The sequence below is a fragment of the Canis aureus genome, chromosome 5, assembly GCF_053574225.1.
Source record: "Canis aureus isolate CA01 chromosome 5, VMU_Caureus_v.1.0, whole genome shotgun sequence".
NCBI lineage: Eukaryota > Metazoa > Chordata > Mammalia > Carnivora > Canidae > Canis > Canis aureus.
Window position 1 is genome coordinate 66,005,237 of NC_135615.1, and position 23,743 is coordinate 66,028,979.

General features: G+C 41.2%; 1 protein-coding gene across 5 annotated transcripts; it reads right to left on the bottom strand.

Moving 5' to 3' along the window:
- Positions 1-1,194: 1,194 nt before the first annotated feature.
- CNEP1R1 (CTD nuclear envelope phosphatase 1 regulatory subunit 1) lies at positions 1,195-22,325 on the bottom strand. 5 transcript variants are annotated; one of them, XR_013380305.1, is made up of 8 exons: positions 22,188-22,325; positions 20,680-20,751; positions 17,503-17,576; positions 13,459-13,568; positions 13,279-13,333; positions 6,758-6,980; positions 6,385-6,507; positions 1,195-1,428 (listed from the first exon to the last, which is right to left on the bottom strand). XR_013380305.1 is itself a non-coding variant. In XM_077898494.1 (6 exons), the coding sequence occupies exons 1-5, from the start codon at positions 22,210-22,212 to the stop codon at positions 13,283-13,285; spliced, it is 327 nt and encodes a 108-aa protein (XP_077754620.1). In that variant the 5' UTR covers positions 22,213-22,325; the 3' UTR covers positions 5,621-6,980; positions 13,279-13,282. The 5 variants fall into 5 exon arrangements, 2 of the variants coding, with proteins under 2 accessions (XP_077754620.1, XP_077754619.1); XR_013380303.1 differs by having other exon boundaries at positions 1,198-1,428; positions 6,385-6,980; XR_013380304.1 differs by lacking the exon at positions 1,195-1,428 and having other exon boundaries at positions 5,621-6,507.
- Between the last annotated feature and the right edge of the window lie 1,418 nt (positions 22,326-23,743).

Below are 23,743 nucleotides of genomic sequence, written 5' to 3' on the forward strand. Positions count from 1 at the left end.
TTTACCCAAAGAATACAAAAACACTAATTCAAATGGATACATGCACCCTTATGTTTACTGTAGCATAAAGCATAATAAACATAATAGCCAAATTACAGAAGCAGCCAGCTCAAGTATCCATCGATTGATGAATGGATAAAGGTGCGGTATATATACATAATGGAATATTTGAGCCATCAAAAGAATGAAACCTTGCCAGTGGTAACATGGATGCAGCTAAAGAATGTAATGCTAAGCAAAGTCAGTCAGAGAAAGACAAATACCATATGATTTTACTCATATGTAGAATTTAAGAAACGAAACAACAACAACAAAAAGACAAACCAAGAAACAGACTTAACTACAGAGAACAAATCGGTGGTTGCCAAGAGAAATGAGTGGAGAAATAAGGATTAAGAGTACATTTATCGTGATGAGCACTGAGTACTGTAGCAGATTGTCGAATCACTATACACCTGAAACAAATGTAACACTACATCTTAAACACACTGGAATAAAAAAATAACTTATGGAGCGCGTGGATGGCTCAGTGGTTGAATGTCTGCCTTCGGTTCAGGTTATGATCGTGGGATTGAGTCCTGCATCAGGCTCTTTCTCCAGGGGGTCTGTTTCTCCCTCTGCCTGTTGTCTCTGCCTCTCTGTCTCTCATGAATAAACAAAATCCTTAAAAATTTTTTAATTAAAAAAACAGTAATTTCAGAAACCCAGCCCCAGCTTCTTTACTTTAAAAAAAAATAAAGGTAAGGCAATGGGGTGGCTCAGCTGGTTAAGCATCCAACTAATGTGGCTCAGGTCCTGATCTCAGGATTGTGAGATGCTGCTTTTTTCTCTCTCCCTCTCAGGGGGGAAAAAAAATCTTAGCATTTAAGGACCTCTTCCAAAACCAGGGGTACTTGGCTGGCTCAGCTGGTGGAGTGTGCGACTCTTGATCTTGGGATTGTGAGTTCAAGCCCAATGCTGGGTGTAGAGAATACTTAAAAATAAGATATCAAAAAGAGAAAGAAAGAGAAAAGAAAAAAAGAAAGAAAGAAAGAAAGAAAGAAAGAAAGAAAGAAAGAAAGAAAGAAAGAAAGAAAGAAAGAAAAGAAAACCTCTCCTAAAACTAGATAGGCAAATTATGTAAGAAAAGTTAAGATTTAGTGTAATTATGTACAAACCCAATTTTTTTTTTAAAGATTTTATTTATTTATTCATGAGAGACACAGAGGGGCAGAGACAAAGGCAGAGGGAGAAACAGGCTCCTTATACAGGGAGCCTGATGCTGGACTCCATCCCAGATCTCCGGGATCATGACCCAAGCCAAAGGCGGATGTGCAACCACTGAGCTCTCCAGGTGCTCCACAAACCCAATTTCAACCAAAGTCAAGATTCATTCATTCAATGGATAGTCACTGAGCATCTTGCCAGGTGCTCTTGGGTACTGAAGATCTGCATATGACAAGAACTCAGAATAAGGACTTAAAATTCATTTGTAATAAAAACACCCAACATGTTATATATCTGACACACATAATTTCATTTAGTCCTTATAACAATTCTGCAAGAAGACAGCTATGAATAGGCCCAAATGAGGACCATAAGGTTCAGAGAGAAGGAGTCATCAGCCCAAGTGGCAAATGGATGAACCAGGACTATGGACCAGTCAACCTGTCAGCTGGTGCTCTTCCACTACACATGGCCTGAAGCTCCCTAACTCGACAGATGACATCATGCTTGGTTTGAAGCAGTGCCCTAGTCCCTTACATAGATTAACTTTCCTCAAAGTCTGCCCCTGGGAATACTGCTTCTGTTAGGTCAGGGTCCTAGTTGCAAGTAAGAGAAGCCAACTTTGGTTAAACAAAAAACATATCACTGAAAGGACATTGGGTATCTCAGAGAATTTTGAGGAGGTCTAGAGAGACCAGTCTAAGACTAAACTTAGAAAAATAAATGCCCAAATTCATGTCATCAAACTGGCCTGATGAAACTGTGCCATCACCAGCAAGCACCACCGAACACCCTGCAACAGGAACAGTTTTACAGCTTTCCAACATGACCACGTCCCAAATGCAAAGGAGTCAAGGAAGTTTTCTAAATTGTCTGGGAGAAGCAGGACTGTTTTGGCCACTAATCCCCAAACCCGGCAAGAGTACTCAACAGGAGCTTGGTAGACGAGACAGAAACCATGCTTAATATCCAAATATCCACGGTGAATGCTAGTAGCTATTTCACAAAATGGCAAAGAGGCAGAAACAGGTTTCTCTACTGCAGGACTTCTTCAGTTTTTTTTTTTTTTTTAAAGATTTTATTTATTTATTCATGAGAGAGAGAGAGAGAGAGAGAGAAAGAGGCAGAGACACAAGCAGAGGGAGAAGCAGGCTCCATGCAAGGAGCCCGGCGTGGGACTTGATCCCGGGTCTCCAGGATCAGGCCCTGGGCTGAAGACGGTGCTAAACCACTGAGCCACCCGGGCTGCCCTCTTCAGAGTTTTTAATAAACTTTGGAGAGTGGGGAATCTCCAAGAGGAGGATATAATAGTTCCCAAACATTGGTGATCACAGAATCTTTATTTCTGTAACAGGTTACATGGGATGGGAAGGGGTGGTAGGGTTCATCCTCAAGTGCTACCCATCACTGCCTCCCACTAGGTATCAAACATGTAACTTCCAAAAGCTCCTACTCCCTCCTCTGGTTCCCCTAACTGAACTCTATTTCAAGAGCCCATATCTGTCGCCTGGACTGTAGCAGAGCTCCCAACTGCCTACCCCTTCAGTCCACAGTAGTCACTGTCATCGAGTGCAAATCCAGTTGTCACTTCCCTATCAAAACATTTGGTGGCTTCCCACTGTCCTCACAGTACTCCTGACCCCCGGTTCCTACTTACTTCCAATTTCATCTCTCACCATGACCCTTCTCCAAAACTCCATGCTGTGGCCACACTCAAAAACTGTCTTGTGTGTCACCCCCCCACCGCCCCCCATGACCCTTCAGACCCATTTAGAAAGAACTTCTTTAGAGAGCCCAGTGTGGGCTGAACCCCCTTCCTCTGGGCATCTACACTTTTAACTTTCATAGCACTTATACCACATGCTAATTCCTCAATCAATGGTCTGTATTCCCCCACCAGTTCCAAGGGGGCAAAGTTTTCCTCATACATTTTCTATACCTTCATACCCAACCAAGCACTTGCCACATAAATGGCAGTCTGCAAAAGTGAGGAAAGAGCACCCCTAAAACTTTCCAGTAAGACACTTTTTTCTTTCACTTTTGTCTCTCACACAATCAGGACTTGCATAACCATCATACACTAAAAATGTGCTTTTAAAATGTTTCATGATGCAGACAAGATGCTCTTCCAATTTTTAGAGGATAAAAGAAAAATGAAACTGAAGAATGTAACTCGAGTTTCTATGGTTTTAGCAGGAAGAAATGATGGGAACTGTCAATGCTGAGGGCAGAGCATCCATCAGTTACAATGATTCTTAGCTCAGTCTGTATAAAATGTCAATCAAGGGGTGCCTGGCTGGCATGGTGTGAAAAATGTGACTCGAGCTTGTCGTGAGTTCGAGTCCCACATGGGTGTAGAGATTAAAAAAAAAACACCTGAAAGAAAATGTCAATCAAGAGTTTCATTCTAGGGGGATCCCTGGGTGGTGCAGCGGTTTGGCGCCTGCCTTTGGCCCAGGGCACGATCCTGGAGACCCGGGATCAAATCCCACATCGGGCTCCCGGGGCGTGGAGCCTGCACCCTCTGCCTGTGTCTCTGCCTCTCTCTCTCTCTGTGTGACTATCATAAATAAATAAAAAAATTAAAAAAAGAAAAAAAAGAGTTTCGTTCTAGGGAAGCCGGAGTGGCTCAGTGGTTGAGGGTCTGCTTCTGCTCAGGGCATGATCCTGAAGTCCTGGGATCCAGTCCCACATCTTCTCCCTCTGCCTATGTCTCTGCCCGTCTCTCATGAATAAATAAAATCTTAAAAAAAAAAAAAAAAGAGTCCATTTTTTTTTTTTTTTTTTTAAGATTTTATTTACTTATTCATGAGAGACACAGAGAGAGAGAGAGTCAGAGACACAGGGAGAGGGAGAAGCAGGCTCCATGCAGGGAGCCTGATGTGGGACTCGATCCCGGGTCTCCAGGATCAGGCTCTGGGCTGAAGGCGGCTCTAAACCGCTGAGCCACCCGGGCTACCCCAAGAGTCCATTCCTAAAGGAGGAAAGAGCTCTTCAATCAACAGCAGTAATAGGGAATCACAAGCCTTGATGTTTTCAGTGAGGCTGCTTAAAAGTTAAATACCTAGAACCATTTTAGGTTTCTTATCATTAGGGGCCAAATATCTTTTCTCTTTCCATTTAGTCCACTATTTAGGAGTTTGCTTGGTTCATAAGATAAGCAGAATTTCCTCAATTAAAATGTTGATGGGGAACCCTGGGTGGCGCAGCGGTTTGGCGCCTGCCTTTGGCCCAGGGCGCAATCCTGGAGACCCGGGATTGAATCCCATGTTGGGCTCCCGGTGCATGGAGCCTGCTTCTCCCTCTGCCTATGTCTCTGCCTCTCTCTCTCTCTCTAACTATCATAAATAAAAAAAAATAAAAAAAAAATGTTGATGTTGGGTAAAGTTCCAACAGGGAATTGTTTGTTTTCTAACTTTTAGGATTTGGTTTAACAACTAGATTTACAGAGCACTGACTCTGTAGCATATGATATAAATCTGGATAGTTGGCATTACACTTATTTCATAAATGAGGAAACTAATACATAATTTGCCTAAAGTTACAAAACAAGCAAGCAGTACAACTGAGATTCAAATCCAGTCTGGAGTCAGAATCCACACTCGTAACTATCACATTCTAATGGCTCCTGAATTAAGTTCAACACACAAGCATCTTTTCAATCGGAGACTTAGATCCTGGTGCTAGTACTGTCTTTAATAAGTTGTGGAGAGCCAGAATGAAGACACTCTAAACATCCGAAGACTGTCTTCCCCACTTGTAATCTCTGGCTGGACTCAACCAGTAATTTCCAGATAGTGTGGAAGGGGACATGAGAGGGTAAGGGTGGTGGTAAAGAGAAGCTAACCAAATGAGGATTCTTTGTCCATTTCAACCAGAGCAGACTTTTTTGGCAAATGAATTGTTCTGCTAGAAGCATAAGGATGAAAAATCTTTGGAACAAAAGTTTCTTTCTTGGAGCCATCAGATTCCAAGCAGTCTAACATCAAGAAATCTTTGAATGCATGCAAAGTATATGTACACACACAGGTGTATTTTTCTAGGGGAGAAGAGTCAAGGCTTTCATTAAATATTAAAAGTAGTTGATTACTCCAAAAAGGATTAAGGACCTATAAAATCCCTCTTCTACTTTATATTCTTAGAGGAAATGGTCAATCCAAATTAATAAAGCACAATGGAGGAAACCTGCATTTCCTGATTAGGAGGCAAATGTCATCACACAATGATGAGTAGGACTATTAAAGGACTATCATAGCTTAATAAACTGATATCTACAATTGCTACTTGCTCTACTAGACAGAGTTAAAAGATTTCTCATTTGGAACGAGGCTGTTTCTGACACACGCGGTATGTTTTTAACATTTTTAAGCGTTACAGACTTTGCATGAATAAAGGAAAAAAGCCCGATCACTAATTATATATAAAGTATTTATTTTTATACACATATTTACCTACAAAATTTACAGAAAATCAAACAGTGCCGAGTATATAGAATACCCTCTGATGACTCTGTAGGAGCAGAGGGTCTTATTGCTGCAGTTTCAAGAATAAAATCTTATAGATGGGAAAGCCAAGATGAACACAGTTAAGTTAAATGGTAGCCTTGTTAAAAAGTTTTTGTCCTGTGAGTGAATTTTCAGCTTTATGTTAAGTGGAATTTAAAAGACTGCTCATGAAATAATTTAAACCTTTTCAAAATCTTCTAATAAACAGGTAAAAGGCACCTCCAGTTCTTTAAAATATTTACAGCAATCCCAATAGTTTAAGATTAAGGGCAATTATAGTACAGGTGGCTAAGATGCATACACAGTATGTCATTAACACTCTCGGAACAGTGAGAATTGTAGACTCTGGTTTGGGGCGCCGCTCCCAAGTCACCCCCGTGATGGAGCAGCTGATCAATTACACCCGTGCAACACTAGTGTAACAGCACGTCCACCACGGCATAAGATCCAATTATCTAAAACAAGGACTATCAAATTCCCAGACAGCACATAATTTATAACTAAACTTATATATTCAGAAGCCTTTGCAGTGTTCTTAAAATTATTTTAAAAATATAAAGTATATTTAGCATTGAAGGAAAACAACCAACTGGAAACATTTACCACAAGAGTGGCTGAAGTTCACTATCTGGTTTAACAAAAATGGTTTCTCAGAACATCTATAATTTCTTACAATATGATGGAGACGAGTCTTCCTCAGTTTACGCCCAATCCGATGTTTTTCTTGCATTATGATTAAAACAGAGGGGTGTGAGAATGAAAGGCACAGCTACGTGTGATAGCTGGTTTTGAAGAGCTGTGGGGATGGCAAACAGATGCTCGTAAGATACTGGTGCAGAACAATGTCCACATAATGCTTCCCTCTTTGACATTGGCATTGATTTGCTATTTACAGTAGTTTGCAAAAATACATTATAAAAACTGGATGAGGTTCTGTTTCTAAGTTTAACTTAGTAACATACAGACATACTTCATCTGCAAAAGTCTCTGCAGGGTCTGAAGTACTAAAGTGACACTAATACTGTAACACAGATAATCAAAGGTACCAAGCACGGAGGACGTGAGTCATCATCATCAAGATCATCTGAGTAAATATTGCACACTTCTTGTCAGTTGTTGCTATGACCTTCATATATCCAACTGTAAAAGGAATCCTTTATGGCTTTTTGCTGTATCACTTATTTGAAGAAAGGCTGTTTTAGGTCCCATAATAATGAGTGAAGATTGTCACTGAACATGAGGCCTGGGTTTCAAAATGAGTTTTCCTGTCTGTAAAAATGGGGGAAAAAAAATTTTTTTTTCAGTAATCAATTCCATTAAAAAAATCACCACTTATCCATAAACTTTGAAGTGCACTTAAAAGGTACGAGAACACCTCTCTATATTCAATCAAGATTAAGCAATTAATAGTTAATGTTCTCAAAGTTTTGTGTGGAGCTTTCTTTCGAAAATCTTCATTACTTTAAAACAATGTATTTGATGAACTCCCCAGTCCACTGGCTTCCCTATAAATCAGGCAATCAATCCAATGTATATAAACCAATTTATGCTCTTTGCCAAATGAAGTTTATAAAATAAACGTACTTGCGCATAAACATTTTTCCTTTACCAACACTAAATTTTTACTTTCAGATAAAAATGTAAACAAATGGGATCCCTGGGTGGCGCAGCGGTTTGGCGCCTGCCTTTGGCCCAGGACGCGATCCTGGAGACCCGGGATCGAATACCACATCGGGCTCCCGGTGCATGGAGCCTGCTTCTCCCTCTGCCTGTGTCTCTGCCTCTCTCTCTCTCTCTGTGACTATCATGAATAAATAAATAAAATCTTAAAAAAAAAAAAATTGTAAACAAATGACTGGAGTGAACACTGATGCTTATACACTGCTGTTCAGGGGACTTCTTCTTTTTGGTAATTCCTTGATATGCAGGTAGAACTTTTTCCACTGTTTTTTTTTTTTAATTTTTTTAAATTTTTATTTATTTATGATAGTTACAGAGAGAGAGAGAGAGAGGCAGAGACACAGGCAGAGGGAGAAGCAGGCTCCATGCACCGGGAGCCCGATGTGGGATTCGATCCCGGGTCTCCAGGATCGCGCCCTGGGCTAAAGGCAGGCGCCAAACCGCTGCGCCACCCAGGGATCCCTTTTTCCACTGTTTTATTAAGGTATAATTTAAATACAGTAAGATGCTAACCCTTGCATACAGTTTTACAAGTTTTAAGAAATATATACACCCACTGCCCGAGTGGCTCAGTCAGTTAAACGTCCTACTCTTAATTCTGACACAGGTCACAATATTGAGCCCACATCAGGCTCTGTGCTCGGTGCCTAGCCTGCTTGAGATTCTCTCCCTTTGCCTCTCCCCGCCTGTATGTTAACTAGGCAAAAATCTTAATATACACACAATATACACTCACAGCCACCACCCAGAGCAGGATACAGAACATCACCACCACCCAGAAAGTCCCTCCAGGCCCTTTTTTGGTCAATGGCAGCCCCACTCCTTATGTAGACATAACCATTTCCCAAAAATTTTGCCTGTCTCTGGTCTTTAAACAAATGGAATCAGAGTGTGTTCTTTGACATCTACTTCTTTCACTCAATGTAATTCTGCCATTCATCTGTTACTATGTTTCAGTAATTTGTACTATTTTATACTGTTATTTTTTTTTTTTTTTTTTTTTTTTTTTTACGTTTTTATTTATTTATGATAGTCACAGAGAGAGAGAGAGAGGCAGAGACACAGGCAGAGGGAGAAGCAGGCTCCATGCACCGGGAGCCTGACGTGGGATTCGATCCCGGATCTCCAGGATCGCGCCCTGGGCCAAAGGCAGGCGCCAAACCGCTGCGCCACCCAGGGATCCCTATACTGTTATTTTGATATAAAATATACAATATTTCACTGTACGAATAGACCCCATTTGTTTTATCCATGGTTTTAATCTATTTTAAACTACATGAATATGATATTAATGTAATCTCATTATTAAAAAACTAGGGATGCCTGAGTGGCTCAGGGCGTGATCCCAGGGTCAGGGGATCAAATCACGCATCAGGCTACCTATGGGGAGCCTGCTTCTCCCTCTGCCTGTGTCTCTGTCTCTCTGTGTCTCTCATAAATAAATAAAAATCTTAAAAAAAATCAAATATGAGGGTGCCTGCCTGGCTCAGCCAGTGAAGCATATGACTTCTTCAAGCTCCACGTTGGGTATAGGATTACTTAAAAAAAATAAACAAGAAATTAAAATAATTTTCAAATATAGATAAGCTAAAATCCTTTCCATCTATCTCAAATTCTAGCCCTCTTAAAGAAGAAACCAGTTTTAGCATGAATCCTTCCAGATTGTGTTCTATAGATTTACATTCCAAATACAAATAATAAAAAGAACTTGTGTCAGGCTCCGTGCTCAAAGGGAGTCTGAGTGAGATTCTCTCCCTTTCTTGTTGCCTTTCTTCCCCGTATTCTCTCAAATAAATAAATAAGTCTTAAAAAAAAAAAAATCTGGTGTTTCTAATGTGCTAAAATACGAGGGTAAAACATACCACTTGGGATTTGTTTCAAAATAATCTAATGGAGGAAAAGTGGGCAGGGGTGCACATAAGAATGGCCATGAGCTGATTATTGTTGACACTGACCAATGGGTATTCATTATACTCTTCATTTTTTTGTTTGGAAATTTTCATAATTAAAACTTTTTTATGGACAAAGAAGATATATATACATCATAAAATACATACATATATACATATATAAACACAATGGATTATTATTTAGATTTTAAAAAAGAATGAAATCTTGCCACTTACAACAACATAGATGGAGCTAGAAACTATAATGCTAAGCCAAAAAGAAATAGATAAATACTGTACAGTTTCACTCATTGTGCCATTTAAGAAAAAACAGGGGCGTTTGGGTGGCTCAGTTGGCTAAGCATCTGCCTTCGGCTCAAGTCATGATCATGAGTTTTAGGATCAAGCCCCGCACTGGGTTCCCTGCTCAGTGGGGAGTCTGCTTCTCCCTCTGCCTCTCACCTCACTTGTGCTCTCTCTTTCAAATGAATAAAATCTTAAAAAAAAAAAAAAAAAAAGCAAAGGAAAAAAAATATAAATTAAGAAACAGGCCCTTAATTGTGGAGAACAAACTGATGAGTACTAGTGGGGAGGTGGCGGGGGGCAGTGGTGGTGGTGAAATAGGTGATGGGGCCGGGGGGGGGTACATTTGTTATGAGCATGGGATGATGTACGGAACTGCTGAATCACTATACAGTACACCTGAAACTAATATAACATTGTATATTAGTTAACTATACTGGAATTAAAAAGAAAACAGTACTGGGGAAAAAAATCTTTAAAAAAAAAAAAAAGATACCAAATTGAGTGTATTGTTTAATAATTTCCTTCTTGTACCTAACATTATGTCTTGAAAGATCCTTGCACGTCCAAATTTATAGATTTACCATAGGTTCTTATGATGTGGCTATACCAAAGCTTATTTTACCCTGTCCCTGTTGAGAAACCTAAAACCTGTTTCCATTTTTTCCCTACTCCAAAGGATGTTGCAACTTACTACCTCATACCTGCCTCCTTATGTGAAATGTGATGGTTCCCACCAAAGGTAGGGGTACCAAAGGTAGATGGGGAGAAGTAGAATGGTTAGGTTATGAGGCATGCCAAATTTTCATTTTATAAGAATGATGAAAACTGCTTTCCAACATGGCAATACATTCTCATCAAGTAGAGCATGGGAGTGCATCTACTCCACCACCGTACTGAAGTTTTTTTTTTTTTAAGGTTTATCTATTTATTCATGAGAGACACAGAGAGAAGCAAAGACATAGGCAGAGGGAAAAGCAGTCTCCCCACAGGGAGCCTAATGCAGTACTCAATCCCCAAACTCCAGGATTACGCTGAAGGCAGACACTCAACCGCTGAGCCAACCAGGTGTCCCACTGTACTGAAGTTTTAACTTATGTCAGTGACAGATAGGTAAGACAAACGGAAATTCAGTTTTACTGTGCATTTCCCCAATTACAAATGAGGCTATTTGTTTTCCCACGTCTATGTTAAGATTTACTTTTCCCACTTTTTCTTTTTTTTTTAAGATTTTATTTATTCCTGAGAGATACAGGTTGGGGGGGGGGGGGCGGGCAGAGACACAGGCAGAGGGAGAAACAGGCTCCATGCAGGGAGCCTGACTTGGAACTCGATCCCAGGTCTCCAGGATCACAACCTGGGCTGAAAGTGACGCTAAACCACTGAGCCACCCGGGCTGCCCTCCCACTTTTCAAATTTACGATTTTTAAAAAAATTTAAATAGGTCTGGTTTCTATCCTCTGTTAGACATCTTAGAAATATTTTCTTCTTCTTTAAAAAAAATATTTTCCAGTAATATCTACACCCAATGTGGGGCTCGAACTCAACCCTGAGATTAAGAATCACGTGTTCTTTGACTGAGCCAGCCAGCCGGATGCCACACAAATACTTCTCATCAGTGCTCACTTTCTTGCCTTTTGGTGTACAAAGTTTTCAAATATTGGTTCAATTAAAGGTATCCAAACTCTTCCATGGCAGTGTTTTTGTTTTGGGTCTTACAAAGGAGCTTTTCTATACCAAGATCTACACATTGGGGCATCTGAGTGGTGCAGTGGGTTGAACGTCCACTTCCTGGTTTTGATTGCGGTTGTGATCTCCAGCCCTGTGTTGGGACTCCACACTCAGCAAGGACTCTGCTTGGGTTTCTCACTCCCTGTACCACTCCCCTGACTAATGTGTGTGCATGTGCCACTCTCTCTAATAAATAAATTAATTAAAAAAAAAAAACCAGAACACACATTCATTTATATTTTCTTCTAATGCTTTAATTATGGGATGAGTTGTCTTTTTAAATATATTTAAGACTTCATGGGGTGGAGGGGAGTCCCTGGGTGGCTCAGCAGTTTGTTTGTTGTTTTTTTTTTTTTTTTTTTTTTTGGCTCAGCAGTTTGGCACCTGCCTTTGGCCCAGGGTGCAATCCTGGAGTCCCAGGATTGAGTCTCGCGATGGGCTCCCTGCATGGAGCCTGCTTCTCCCTCTGCCTGTGTCTCTGCCTCTCTTTCTCTCTATGTCTATCAAGAATGAATGAATGAATGAATGAATGAATAAATAAATTTTAAAAAAGGACTTCATCTGGAATTTAGTCTTTTTAATTGATGCGAAGCAGAGATCTAAATTCATTTTTTTCAAATGAAAAACTGTCTCAACACTACTAGCCCTCGACTTGAAATACTATCCTTATCCTCTAATTTTTAAAAAATCAAAGTGTTGGGCAGCTCGGGTGGCTCAGCGGTTTAGTGCTGCCTTCAGCCCAGGGCCTGATCCTGGAGACCCGAGATAGAGTCCATGTCAGGCTCCCTGCATGGAGCCTGCTTCTCCCTCTGCCTGTGTCTCTGCCTCTTATGAATAAATAAATAAAATCTTAAAAAAAAAAAATCAAAGTGTTTAGTCTTTATTCTCTTCACTGATCCAGGGGCCCCCTGCCTTAATATCTTCTTTTTTTTTTTTTTTTTGCTCTTTATTCTAGTTTTCTAAACTAGGTGTTATTTAATAGTTTTTTTTAACTGAAGGTAAAAATACTTTTATAAATAAGCAAATCAAATCTGTGACATACTCTTAATATGCCTATATGTTATTAATTTTAAAAACACAGTCGGTTTGTATGTGCATCTGTCAATTAACTTGAGATGCAATTTAAAATCCTACATATGGGGATGCCTGGGGGACTCAGTCGGTTAAATGTCTGCCTTGGGCTCAGGTCACGATCCCAGGGTCCTGGGATTGAGCCCAGTGTGGGGCTCCCTGCTCAGAGGGAAGTCTGCTTCTCCCTCTCTTTATACGCCTCCTGTGCTCATGTTTGCTCGCTCTCTCAAAATCTTTTTAAAAATAAAATCCTAGGGACGCCTGGGTGGCTCAGCAGTTGAGCATCTGCCTTTGACTCATGGTATCATCCCAGAGTCCCAGGATTGAGTCCCACATCGGGCTTCCTGCTTGGAGTCTGCTTCTGCTTCTCTCTCTGCCTCTCTCTCTCTGTGTCTCTCATGAATAAATGAATAAAATCTTTAAACAAAAATAAAATAAAATCATACATACAGAGTACCATTAGAGAGTTTACAAATCCAACACCCAACAAGCCGTTTTTAGCCAATAATGACCACTCTATATATAGTTTAAGATGACTTCAATCATAACACACATTATGATTTTATATCATTAGGAAAGATCAAAATGGCACCTGGCTGGCTCAGTGGTAGAACATATGACTTAATCTCAGGATCATGAGTTCAAGCCCCACATTGGGCATAAAGCTTACTTAAAAAAAAAATTACAGTCAACTCTATCAGTTGAACTGTATGATACTACAGATTATTAGATGCATCTCGATTTCTGAGATGTAAATATGGGTATTAGGATCAATGCTATAAGAATATTTCCACTATTAATCCATGTAATTTATCAAAGTCTGCTTTATTTAAGCCAAAAGATTTCAGTCCTTTCATGCACATGTATAATTTTCTAATATAAGCAATACTCACATCATCACAAGACATATTGTATTCTGCTAATACAGTTCGACATCGAGCAGCTATACTGAAAAAATGTGGTCAAAGGAAAATTTATCATATGAAGAATAAGCTTTTAAAACAACATCTAGATGATCAAGAAGGTGCTTTAATTTTACTCAGAGAATAAAAGTCAATTCTGATAAAGGATACATTGATGGTGCAACAACCCTCTTGTGTATTCCAGCAAAGAACAAGCCTATTAGAGTGATACAGCTAATGGTGAAAAACGGGTGATTCCATAATGATGTGAAGAAAGACACCTGGAAAAGAAGAGTTTGAAACATAAAAATGTTTAAAATCTCAGAATACTAATTCTTACCTCCCCACTTGTGTATAAATATATGTAACATTTGAATCATCTGAAATATGAAGATTTGAATAATTTAAAATAATCCCAGTTGTTTAGCTGTGTCATAAAAATAGAAATGTTTCATATCTTTAATGTAGCAAAATAATATAGCAATGTTCCCTCTATTCATTCCAAAGAGTTGAACCATTACAAATTCATTCTTCTAATCAAAAACCAAAGGGCACATGAGATGAAGACTGGATGTTATACTATATGTTGACAAACTGAATTTAAATAAAAATTTTTAAAATTAAAAAAAAAAATAATCAAAAAACATCCTACCAAAAATATTTACTGAACCCTTCCTGATAAGGAGCAATTTAAAAAGCACAAGACTAGGACACCTGACTGGCTCAACGGAATGTGTGACTCCTGATCTCGGGGTTTTGAGCTCAAGCCTGATTTTGAGTATAGAGACTACTAAAAAAACAAAACAAAACAAAACAAAAATAAAACTTAAAACAAAGTACAGGATTGGGGTGTCTGGCTAGCTCAGTTGGTAGAATATATCTCTTGATCTCAGGGTTGTGAGTTGAAGCCCCGCGTTGGGCATAAAGATTACATACATACATACATACATACATATATAAAAGCACAAGATTAAGTTCCACAACAGTAGAGATGCTGTCTTGTGCATCACTGTTTTCCCAACATCTGAAACAGTGCTTGGCAAACATAGGTGCTCAACCAATACTGTTGAATGAGTGCAGATGAAGGAGGTCTCTGATCTGAAGTCAATGAATACACAAAAGTGATCTAGTTACTCTCCCTGTTAAAAAGCTTCTTTATGAGAATTGAGTAGACTCTGCCATTCATAGTCTGGTCCCAATTTAACCATCTCCTGCTGCATCTGCATAGACACTACCATATTCCTTCTCTCCTCTTACGTGGAGACTCATCCCTCCCTCCCTCTCTGTGGGAGCAAAAAATGAGTGGTTTTGAAGCTACTGAAATTTATTTTTTATTTTATTTTTATTTTTAAAAAATTTTATTTATTTATTCATGAGAAACACAGAGAGGAGAGAGAGAGAGGGGCAGAGACACAGGCAGAGGGAGAAGCAGGCTCCATGCAGGGAGCCCGATGTGGGACTCAATCCCGGGTCTCCAGGATCACGTAAACTGCTGAGCCACCTGGGCTGCCCAAAGCTACTGAAATTTAAATGGCCAGATGACACTCAAGCAGGGAAAGATGATTAGTAGCTATCTATAAAGAACGAGGGTTTAGGGGTACCTGGGTGGCTCAGTCAGAAGAGCATGTGGCTCTTGATCTTGGAGTTGTTTGAGCCCACATGGGGTATAGAGATTACTTAAATAAAACTTAAAAGGGGGTGCTGGTGGCTCACTCAGTCAAGTGTCTGACTCTTAGTTAAAGCTCGGGTCATATTCTCAGGGTTGTGAGATCGAGCTCCACGTGCTCAGTGGTGTGTCTGCTTCAGATTCTCTCTCTCCCTCTGCCCCTTCCCCTGCTCATCTCTTTCTCTCTCTAAAACAAATAAATAAATCTTAAAAAAAAAAAAGAAAAAAGAGTGTTTAAGAGAAACAAAGAGCTGATTTCATATCTGGGCATAATCAGATGATAGCAAGAAACAAGACAACATGAATATGGTGGAGATAAGGGTCCAGGATCCAGGACTGGAACAAGAATGGGCACTGAAGGCTGGGGAACAGAACTGTAGATTGAAGGAGAGATGATGTTTAGAGTCTGGAGAAAGAAATCAGATGGACCAGGAACTAAATGAGAGCAACAGAATTAAGCCAGAAGCATCGATACTCCACTCTCATACCAAGAGATGTGTACATATTTCAAGACTGAGAGCTAAACTTATAAAAAGCACCAGGTAGCTAGCCCAGCATGCTATCGGTTAAATAAATTTGTCAAATGAAGAAACGAGAGGCTGAAAACATCAGGAGGGAAGAAGCTCCCAGAAGGATGAAATTCTGAAAAAGAAGTTAATATTCCAGAGGGATGTCTTCTTAAACCTTTAATTCCCAAAGGCCAGCTAGATTTCACATGGCCTGCACAGTTTAAGCACATATAGTGTCTTATGTGTTAATTTTAATTAGATCCGTCAACATCAGCCTTCTTTTCTCCATGGCAATAATCAACTACATCTAGGTATCAGTTTCCCCCCTTTAGATCAGGCATTCATGTGCTTTCCAGTTTGCTCTGTTGCTTCTCTCCTTGGGTTCTTCCAGATAGTCATGCACTGGCTTTTGAGTCTGCAACTCTTGCTACAGAAACAATTGCTGTTTAAAACCCCTATCAGCTTTGAGGTTATTAAATACTGAAATAAAGAGCTAACCCTTAGGCTAATAGTTATATTCTCACCTAATTTAGAAAATTACATTAACTACAGAGTTTTGGGCCTATTTCAAATTACATTTAATTCTGTGTTTTATTAAGATCTCAACTAGCTGAAATCAGCTTATATTTTTCCCAATTAGAAGTCAGATTCATTTCCCAAGATAGATCTTTTCAATCTTCTTGCCAGCCTCCTTACTCTTCCCCTGAAGATGAGTACCAAGCACAGCCCTAAGATCAGACTTTTATAAATCAACACACAAGAGAGTTTCCTATCTGCCATAAAAACTCTTCTATTAACGCAAAATTCCATCACCAAATTCCCCTACCTCCTATTCTTTTATAGCTCCACCTCAATGGATTAAGTCAGGGAGACTACATGCTAAATAAATCCCTGGCTGCCTGAAATGCCATTTGGACTGCTGACAAAAGCTTTGCTATTAGGTTTTTCTTCTGTATAACCTAACAAGTTATAAATAAAGCTACTGTAATAGTCTACCTAATTACAGTTTTAAAAAGGATGTGGGTTTAAGATTTAAGAAAATGACGTTATTATTATTACCTAAATAAAGCTGCACCAAGGGAAAAAACTTCACTGAAAAATTGGAGACTACTGTTTCTCTAATAAAACAAACACCTCAGTTTGAAATTAAGGCACAAGTTAGTAGAAAGAAGTAGAATTCTGAAAAACATGCTATCAGATTTCATCAAAGGATGCTTCGAGAAAGAACATTATGAAATTTTTTATTGCATTTGATATAGGGATGTTCTTGTACAGTGCCCAATGGGAGATCTCTTAGTGTTTCCTATATTAAATTCAGGCAGGAAATTTTTTTGAGATAAATGTGGAGAACAAAACCTTTGCTAGCTTATGGAACTCATACATGTGTTCCTTTCACAAAGTAGAAAAACCATGGAACAGTGACTTTATTGATCAGGTAACTCAGAGACTAATTTATAACTCAGTTTGGGCAAGTGTGGTGTCCCACATGGCCTTGTCTGTGACCTGGTTTCCTTCCTGTTTTTGACCCTCTAGTCTAATTGTCTTTTATCCACCATCTTGACTTTTTATTACATTAATATTTTGCTATTTTATCATAGGTCTCCTGCAAAGTCATCTCAAATGCTTTGTGGGATAAAGAAAGGTCCTACCAAAGATTAGTCTTAGAAGAAAATGGTATTTTACAATTTTCTAAAGCTGGCACACACGATACTAAATGGACAAAGGAGAATAAAGACAATGTTTACATTGAAATAGGTAAAAATGTGTGACTATGACATATATAAAATGACATGTAAAAAGTTCAGAAATGAATGAGAAGTAGCATAGTGTTATTTCTCATGCATTTTTCCTTGTAAAAGATACTTATCTACAGTGGCCAAAGTTTTTCTTAAGCAAATTAATATAAAGCATATATTTAATATACTGTTCAATATCACTACTAGTAATAATAGGAAGCATCTGAGTAATACTTTACAATGAACAAAGCACTGCTACGTTATCTCATTTAATCCATTAAAGATTTTAAATCAAAACTTCTACCTTTTGTGTCTCGGGATCTATTAACCAGTTCCAGGCACCAGTAGCTGTACAGACAGATACCACTATAAGAAGCACTGATGAAAGATAAACACGAAATTAGTAAGGAAATAAGCTGTTAATAAATTTATACTAATACCACCAGTTCCTAATAAATGACAGCCAAAGGATGCAGCACTTTATTAAATGGAAAATGCATTCGACTGAGGAATTAAGAAACTTGCTGTATGGCCTTCGGGAATTCTCTTTAAATACTGTGAACCTCAGTAATTGAGGATGATAGTGTCCCTATTATTACTTCAGTCAGAACTTACCAAGATTTATGAAATCAAAAGCCGTAGGAACTTTGGATGGCTTTGTGCTGATTTTGCAGATCTTGTAAATTTAAATTAAAAAACAAAAACAAAAAAACAAACAAAAAAACACCTCTCATTTTCTACTGTAAATAAACCAAACAAAGACTCTTTTATGAACGCACTGTCTGACTAGAGGATTTTGCTGGAAGACAACTGCTTGCATTGAGTTAAACATCGGTTGGTGTGATCAGGAATGTGGAGTACCAGATTTTCTTCAGAGACTTAAAGGAAGATCAGGGTAAAAATCTGACAGTAGAGCTCAGTAAAGTTTTTCTCCCCACTAAGCTAGAATTATTTTAAGAATTCTAAATAGATCCTAAGCAAAATGTAAGAATGAATGGTATAGAGGCACCTGGTTGACTTAGTTGGTGGAGCGTGTGACTCTTGATCTCAGGGCTGTAGGTTTGAGCTCCATGCTGGGTGTAAATTACTTAAAAAGTAAAATCTGGGCAGCTCAGCGGTTTAGTGCCGCCTTCAGCCCAGGGCATGATCCTGGAGACCCGGGATCGAGTCCCACGTCGGGCTCCCTGCATGGAGCCTGCTTCTCCCTCTGCCTGTGTCTCTGCCTCTCCCTCTCTCTGTCTCTCATGAATAAATAAATAAAATCTTTAAAAAAAAAAAAATTAAAATCTCAGGAGTGCCTGGATGGCTCAGTCAGTTAAGCATCTGTCTGCCTTCAGCTCAGGTATGATCTCAGGGTCCTGGGATTGAGCCCTGTATTGCATCAAGCTTCCTGCTCAGCGAAGAGCCTTCTTCTCCCTCTGCTCCCCCACCCCACTTGTGCTCTCTCTACCTTGCTCACTCTCCCTCTCAAATAAATAAATAAAATCTTAAAAAATTTTTTAAAAAGGTAATAAATGGTACTACTAGAAAATAATAAAAGGGCACCAAGTCCTAGTTAACATTCTGGGTATCAAGTTACTGTCCTTCAGTTAAGACACATATAGTTTTAAAATATAAAGATCGAAAAATAAAAATAAAAATAAAATAAAATAAAATATAAAGATCAAGATTCAAAAAGCAACTTAACCTAGAAGTCCTAGTGATATTCTTTTAGAAGAGGCAAATCACAGGAAAACAATCTCATTTTGGGTATTTAAGTACACAATCAAAATTTTAAAATTACATTCTCAGCTCAGATTAAACTCAATTTCTTATAAAGCTGTGTTTCCAATAAGCAATGCACTACACAGACTGTTCTTTTGAAAAATGAAGCAAAATCAAAATCAAACTCACTGGAAGGGACCTCATACACATACTTTTGATTGGTATATTAACCAAGCTGATTTATATGTAAGCACTGAGACCATGAATCACAGAAAAAGTAAAGTAAATTCACTGTCTTATATTTTATGAGATACCACTGGATCATTTTAAAAGATTTTCAAGTAGTAGTGAAATAAGGTTTTGGGAGGATTCTTCCCTAAACCAAGGTATCTAAAAAAAATCACTCTTTGTAAATTCTGACATATCAGAATTCTCAGAGCATATGAATGAAACTTTGCAGATAGATCTAAGAAAAATATCACAAAAAATCCTGACACAGAAAAAGGTTCCTAACTTCAATAGTGCTCTTTGGTCCCACAAACTGAATTATACTGTGAAATAAAGTATCTATTCAACATGTGCTGTTGTACTTCCCTTTTGACAAGAAGTTCAATCATACACATCCAAGAAACTAAGTCTGGTCCCAACACAAGTTAGCAAAACATTTTGTTTGCTAAGGTCATCACTTGCATTTCCTAAGTATTTCCACTGAGCAATCATCACAATTCTTTCAAATCATATTTGATAGTAGTCACGACATTTTGAATAGACAGTTATAACGTGAATTTGTTTTGTAGGATATACTGCAAAGCAATACAATCATGCTCTACTAAAATTGACCAAGGGTAATTTCATAACCTTGGCAAGTATATGTTAAATAGGATTTTCCTTGGGGCACCAGCGTGGCTCAGTCAGTTAAGTAGTTGCCTTTTGCTCAGGTCATGATCTCAGGGTCTTGGGATCAAGCCCAGCATCTCAGGTCTCTGCTCACCAAGGAGCCTGCTTCTCTCTCTGCTTCTGCTCTCTCACTGGTGCCCGCGCTCTCTCTCTCCCTAATAAAAACCTTTGAAAAAAAATATGTGATTTTCCTTAACAGAACTTTATTTCAATAGTTTGTAGGCAAATTTAAAAGTTGCTAAGCAGGGCAGCCTGTGTGGCTCAGCGGTTTAGCGCCATCTTCAGCCCAGGGCCTGATCCTGGGCACCCAGGATGGAGTCCCGCGTTGGGCTCCTTGCATGGAGCCTGCTTCTCTCTCTCTCTCTCTCTCTCTCTCTCGCATGAATAAATAAATAAAATATTTTAAAAAACCAAAACTGCTAAACAAGTTCCTGCAATCACATGTCATTTATCAATATGTAATATTTAATAAAAAAAACGGTATGTATTTTAAATGGAAAAATGAAAACCCAACCATACAAAATATATGTTCTTTTAGCATGGGCAGTTCCTTTTCCTAAAGATTTCTTTGGTGGGGGTGCCTGGCTGGCTCAGGCCGTAGAGCCTTTGACTCTTGATCTCAAGGCTGTGTGTTTGAACGCCACATTGGGTGTAGAAATTACTTAAAAATAAAATCTTAAAAAAATTTTTTTTCTTTAGGATGCATTGTTTACAAAGTCAAATAAATTTAAAACCGTTAAAACAAAGGAAATCTCATGGTTTAGTAAAGCATTTGTTAGTCAAAACTCTTACACAAAAGCAAATCATTGTTAGGCAGGGATAAAAGTACCAATTGTGGGTTTATTTTCCCTGGGGGAAAAAAAAACATTCAAGAACTTACTTCTCCAACGCCCGGTGGCAGGTTGCAAACAGTGAATATATTCTGTAAGTCTTCTCTCAAAAGCCTTGAGATCTAGGTAAAAAGATTTCAATTTTCCAATTAGCTCTCTGACTAGTTTGAATCTCTTAAGATGACATTTCAGATATACTCTAACCGCTTCAGGTCTTCACACAGCAGCTCACACGTTTCACTGCACTGTCTACTTCGTTTCCTAGGGCAGCTCTGAGTACTGGACAAAACCATCAGGTTTCTTTGATTCCAATTTCGCCTATAAGGAAACTGGTCCGCCTTTAGGAGCTTCGTAACGTGCCGTGTGGACCGGCCTGGACCGGCCGCGGCAGCGCCAAGGGCCGGCACTCTGGGGGCGCCAATAAAGGGAGCACGGTCAGGTCAGGTCCGGTCAGGTCAGGTCGAGGTGTGACCCTGCGGGGGCCCAGAGCTGTCCGTGACAACGACGTCTCCCCTGTCGGCAGAGTCCGACGGGGTCTGCCGTTCCGCAACCACCCGATTCCGAGTTCTAGCCCCCGGTTGTACTTAGGGGCTGTGCCGGGTGTCGGGTCCTTCTGCATTTCCCACGCGGCTACGGGGGCTGCGGAAAGGCTCCCCCCCCCCCCCCGCCGCGGCCACCTGTGACCTGCCGACGGGCCGGGGCCACCACCCCGCGGTCGCGCCTTCTAACTTCAGGAGACCGAGAAGCACGGCCGGGACGCGGCGGCTGACCAGAAACCGCAGCAGGAACCACGGTGCAACTCCCGGGGTCACCGCGGTAACATCAAGTAAACGACGGCCACGCAAAAGCGCAAAATGCAAGACGCTGGCTAATGAGTAAAAAGCAAAAGTAGCCGTCGCGAGGGGCTCCCGGGCGCCCACCCACGTCCGGCCGGCCCGCGGCCCCCGGCCCATCCTTCGCGGCCCCCGGCCCTCCGCCGCCCCGCGGCCCATCCTTCGCGGCCCCCGGCCCCCGGCCCTCCCGCCTCCCCGCGGCCCCCGGCCCATCCTTCGCGGCCCCCGGCCCATCCTTCGCGGCCCCCGGCCCCCGGCCCTCCCGCCTCCCCGCGGCCCCCGGCCCCTCCGTCGCGGCCCCCGGCCCCCCCGCCTCCCCGCGGCCCCCGGCCCATCCGTCGCGGCCCCCGGCCCTCCCGCCTCCCCGCGGCCCCCGGCCCATCCTTCGCGGCCCCCGGCCCCCGGCCCATCCTTCGCGGCCCCCGGCCCCCGGCCCATCCTTCGCGGCCCCCGGCCCCGGCCCTCCCGCCTCCCCGCGGCCCCCGGCCCCTCCGTCGCGGCCCCCGGCCCATCCGTCGCGGCCCCCGGCCCTCCCGCCTCCCCCCGGCCCCCGGCCCCCGGCCCATCCTTCGCGGCCCCCGGCCCCGGCCCTCCCGCCTCCCCGCGGCCCCCGGCCCCTCCGTCGCGGCCTCCTCTCCCCGGGGCGGGGTCTCCGCGACTCCAACCCCTCCAGAGCCCCGCCAGCTTCCGGGAAGCGCCCGGGCCACCCCGGAGGCCCACCGTACCTTCCGCCTGCTCCAGCGAGTTCATGTCGGGCGGCAGCTGCGGTCACTGCCGCGGCCCCGTCCGCATCGCAGCTCCGCGGCCCCCGCCCGGCCCGCAGCGCCAACTCCCACCTCTAACCGCCTCCCTCCGCCCCTCCGCGTCGCACCGCCCCTTGCTTACACCCGCTACGCTCATTGGGCATCTCTGCCCGACCCCACAACTAAGACGAGTTCCTATTGGCTAGCTCCATGCACCGGCCTCGGGGCCGGCGTCGGACGGTCAGCCGGAGGGACCAAGAACTGCCGGCGGCCGGGCTGCTGTAACGCTGGCGCCGCCTCCTGCCTCGGGGAGGAACTGCAGCCTCTCCGAGCCAGCTCGCTCCTCAGGCCATTCTTAGTTTTCCTGCCTGGTTCTTTGATTCTTCAGATCTTTACTGAGCGCCCTTTACCTTCCGGGCAGTGTTCGGGTTTCGACGCGGAGCAGAGAAATGAACGAGCTAGCTCTCTCCTCCAGGACTCAAGAGGATACAGAACTAACTAGAAGCCAAATAATGGATTTAGGTTAGAGTACCTCTTTCCTTCCTTATTAACCCAACTCCAAAAAAATAAATAAATAAAAATAAATAAATAAATAAAAAATAAAAAATAAAATAAAATAAAATAAATAAAACAAAATAATAAAATAAATAACCCAATCCTTAAATAGGCATTCCTCCCTTGGTTACTTTTTTTCTCACGTTACCCAACTTTCCGAAAGTTACCAACTTTCATAAATCATAAAGAAGGCAAAGTATGAGCCCAAATACCTAGAACTTGAAAAAAAAATCTGCAACGTATTAACTACATTTATAGTTAAAATGCTTCTTGTTCATTTCCTTATGGTCATTCATTCAAGAACTATTTATTGCAAAAAAAAAAAACTATTTATTGCATGATGTTCTAGGCACTGTATTTTACCAGGATACAGTTATAAGCAAGATAGAGGAGATTCCCATCCTATTGTAGCAGGCGATAAACATGAAAATAAGTAATGCGACTCTTTTTATTTATTTATTTATTTATTTATTTATTTATTTTTTTTTTTTTTTAAGTAATGCGACTCTTGATCTTGGGGTCCTGAGCTCCAACGTGGTGGTAGGTATAGAGTTTACTTTAAAGAAGATAACATGTGGGTAGCCCCAGTGGCTCAGCGGTTTAGCGCTGCCTTCAGCCCGGTGTGATCCTGGTGGACCCAGGATCGAGTCCTGCATCGGGCTCCCTGCTTGGAGCCCGCTTCTGTCTCTGCCCCCCCCTCTCTCTCTCATTCACTGTGTTTCTAATAAATAAATAAAATCTTTAATTAAAAAATAACATGCAAATAAGTCATTGTTTTCAGATAAAGATAGTTGTATGAAGGAGCTAACAGAGTCATGCCACACAGTGAGCTAAAGGGAGAAATAAATAATAAATTTAACACCAAAGTCAAACTATCCATTTTCACTTCTTGCTCAATGCTCCACTTTTCCCATCTCTAAGTCTTGTTCATCATGTTTTCCTTTGGCATCCAGCAGTGCTTAGAAAACGGTTGGTATTCTGTT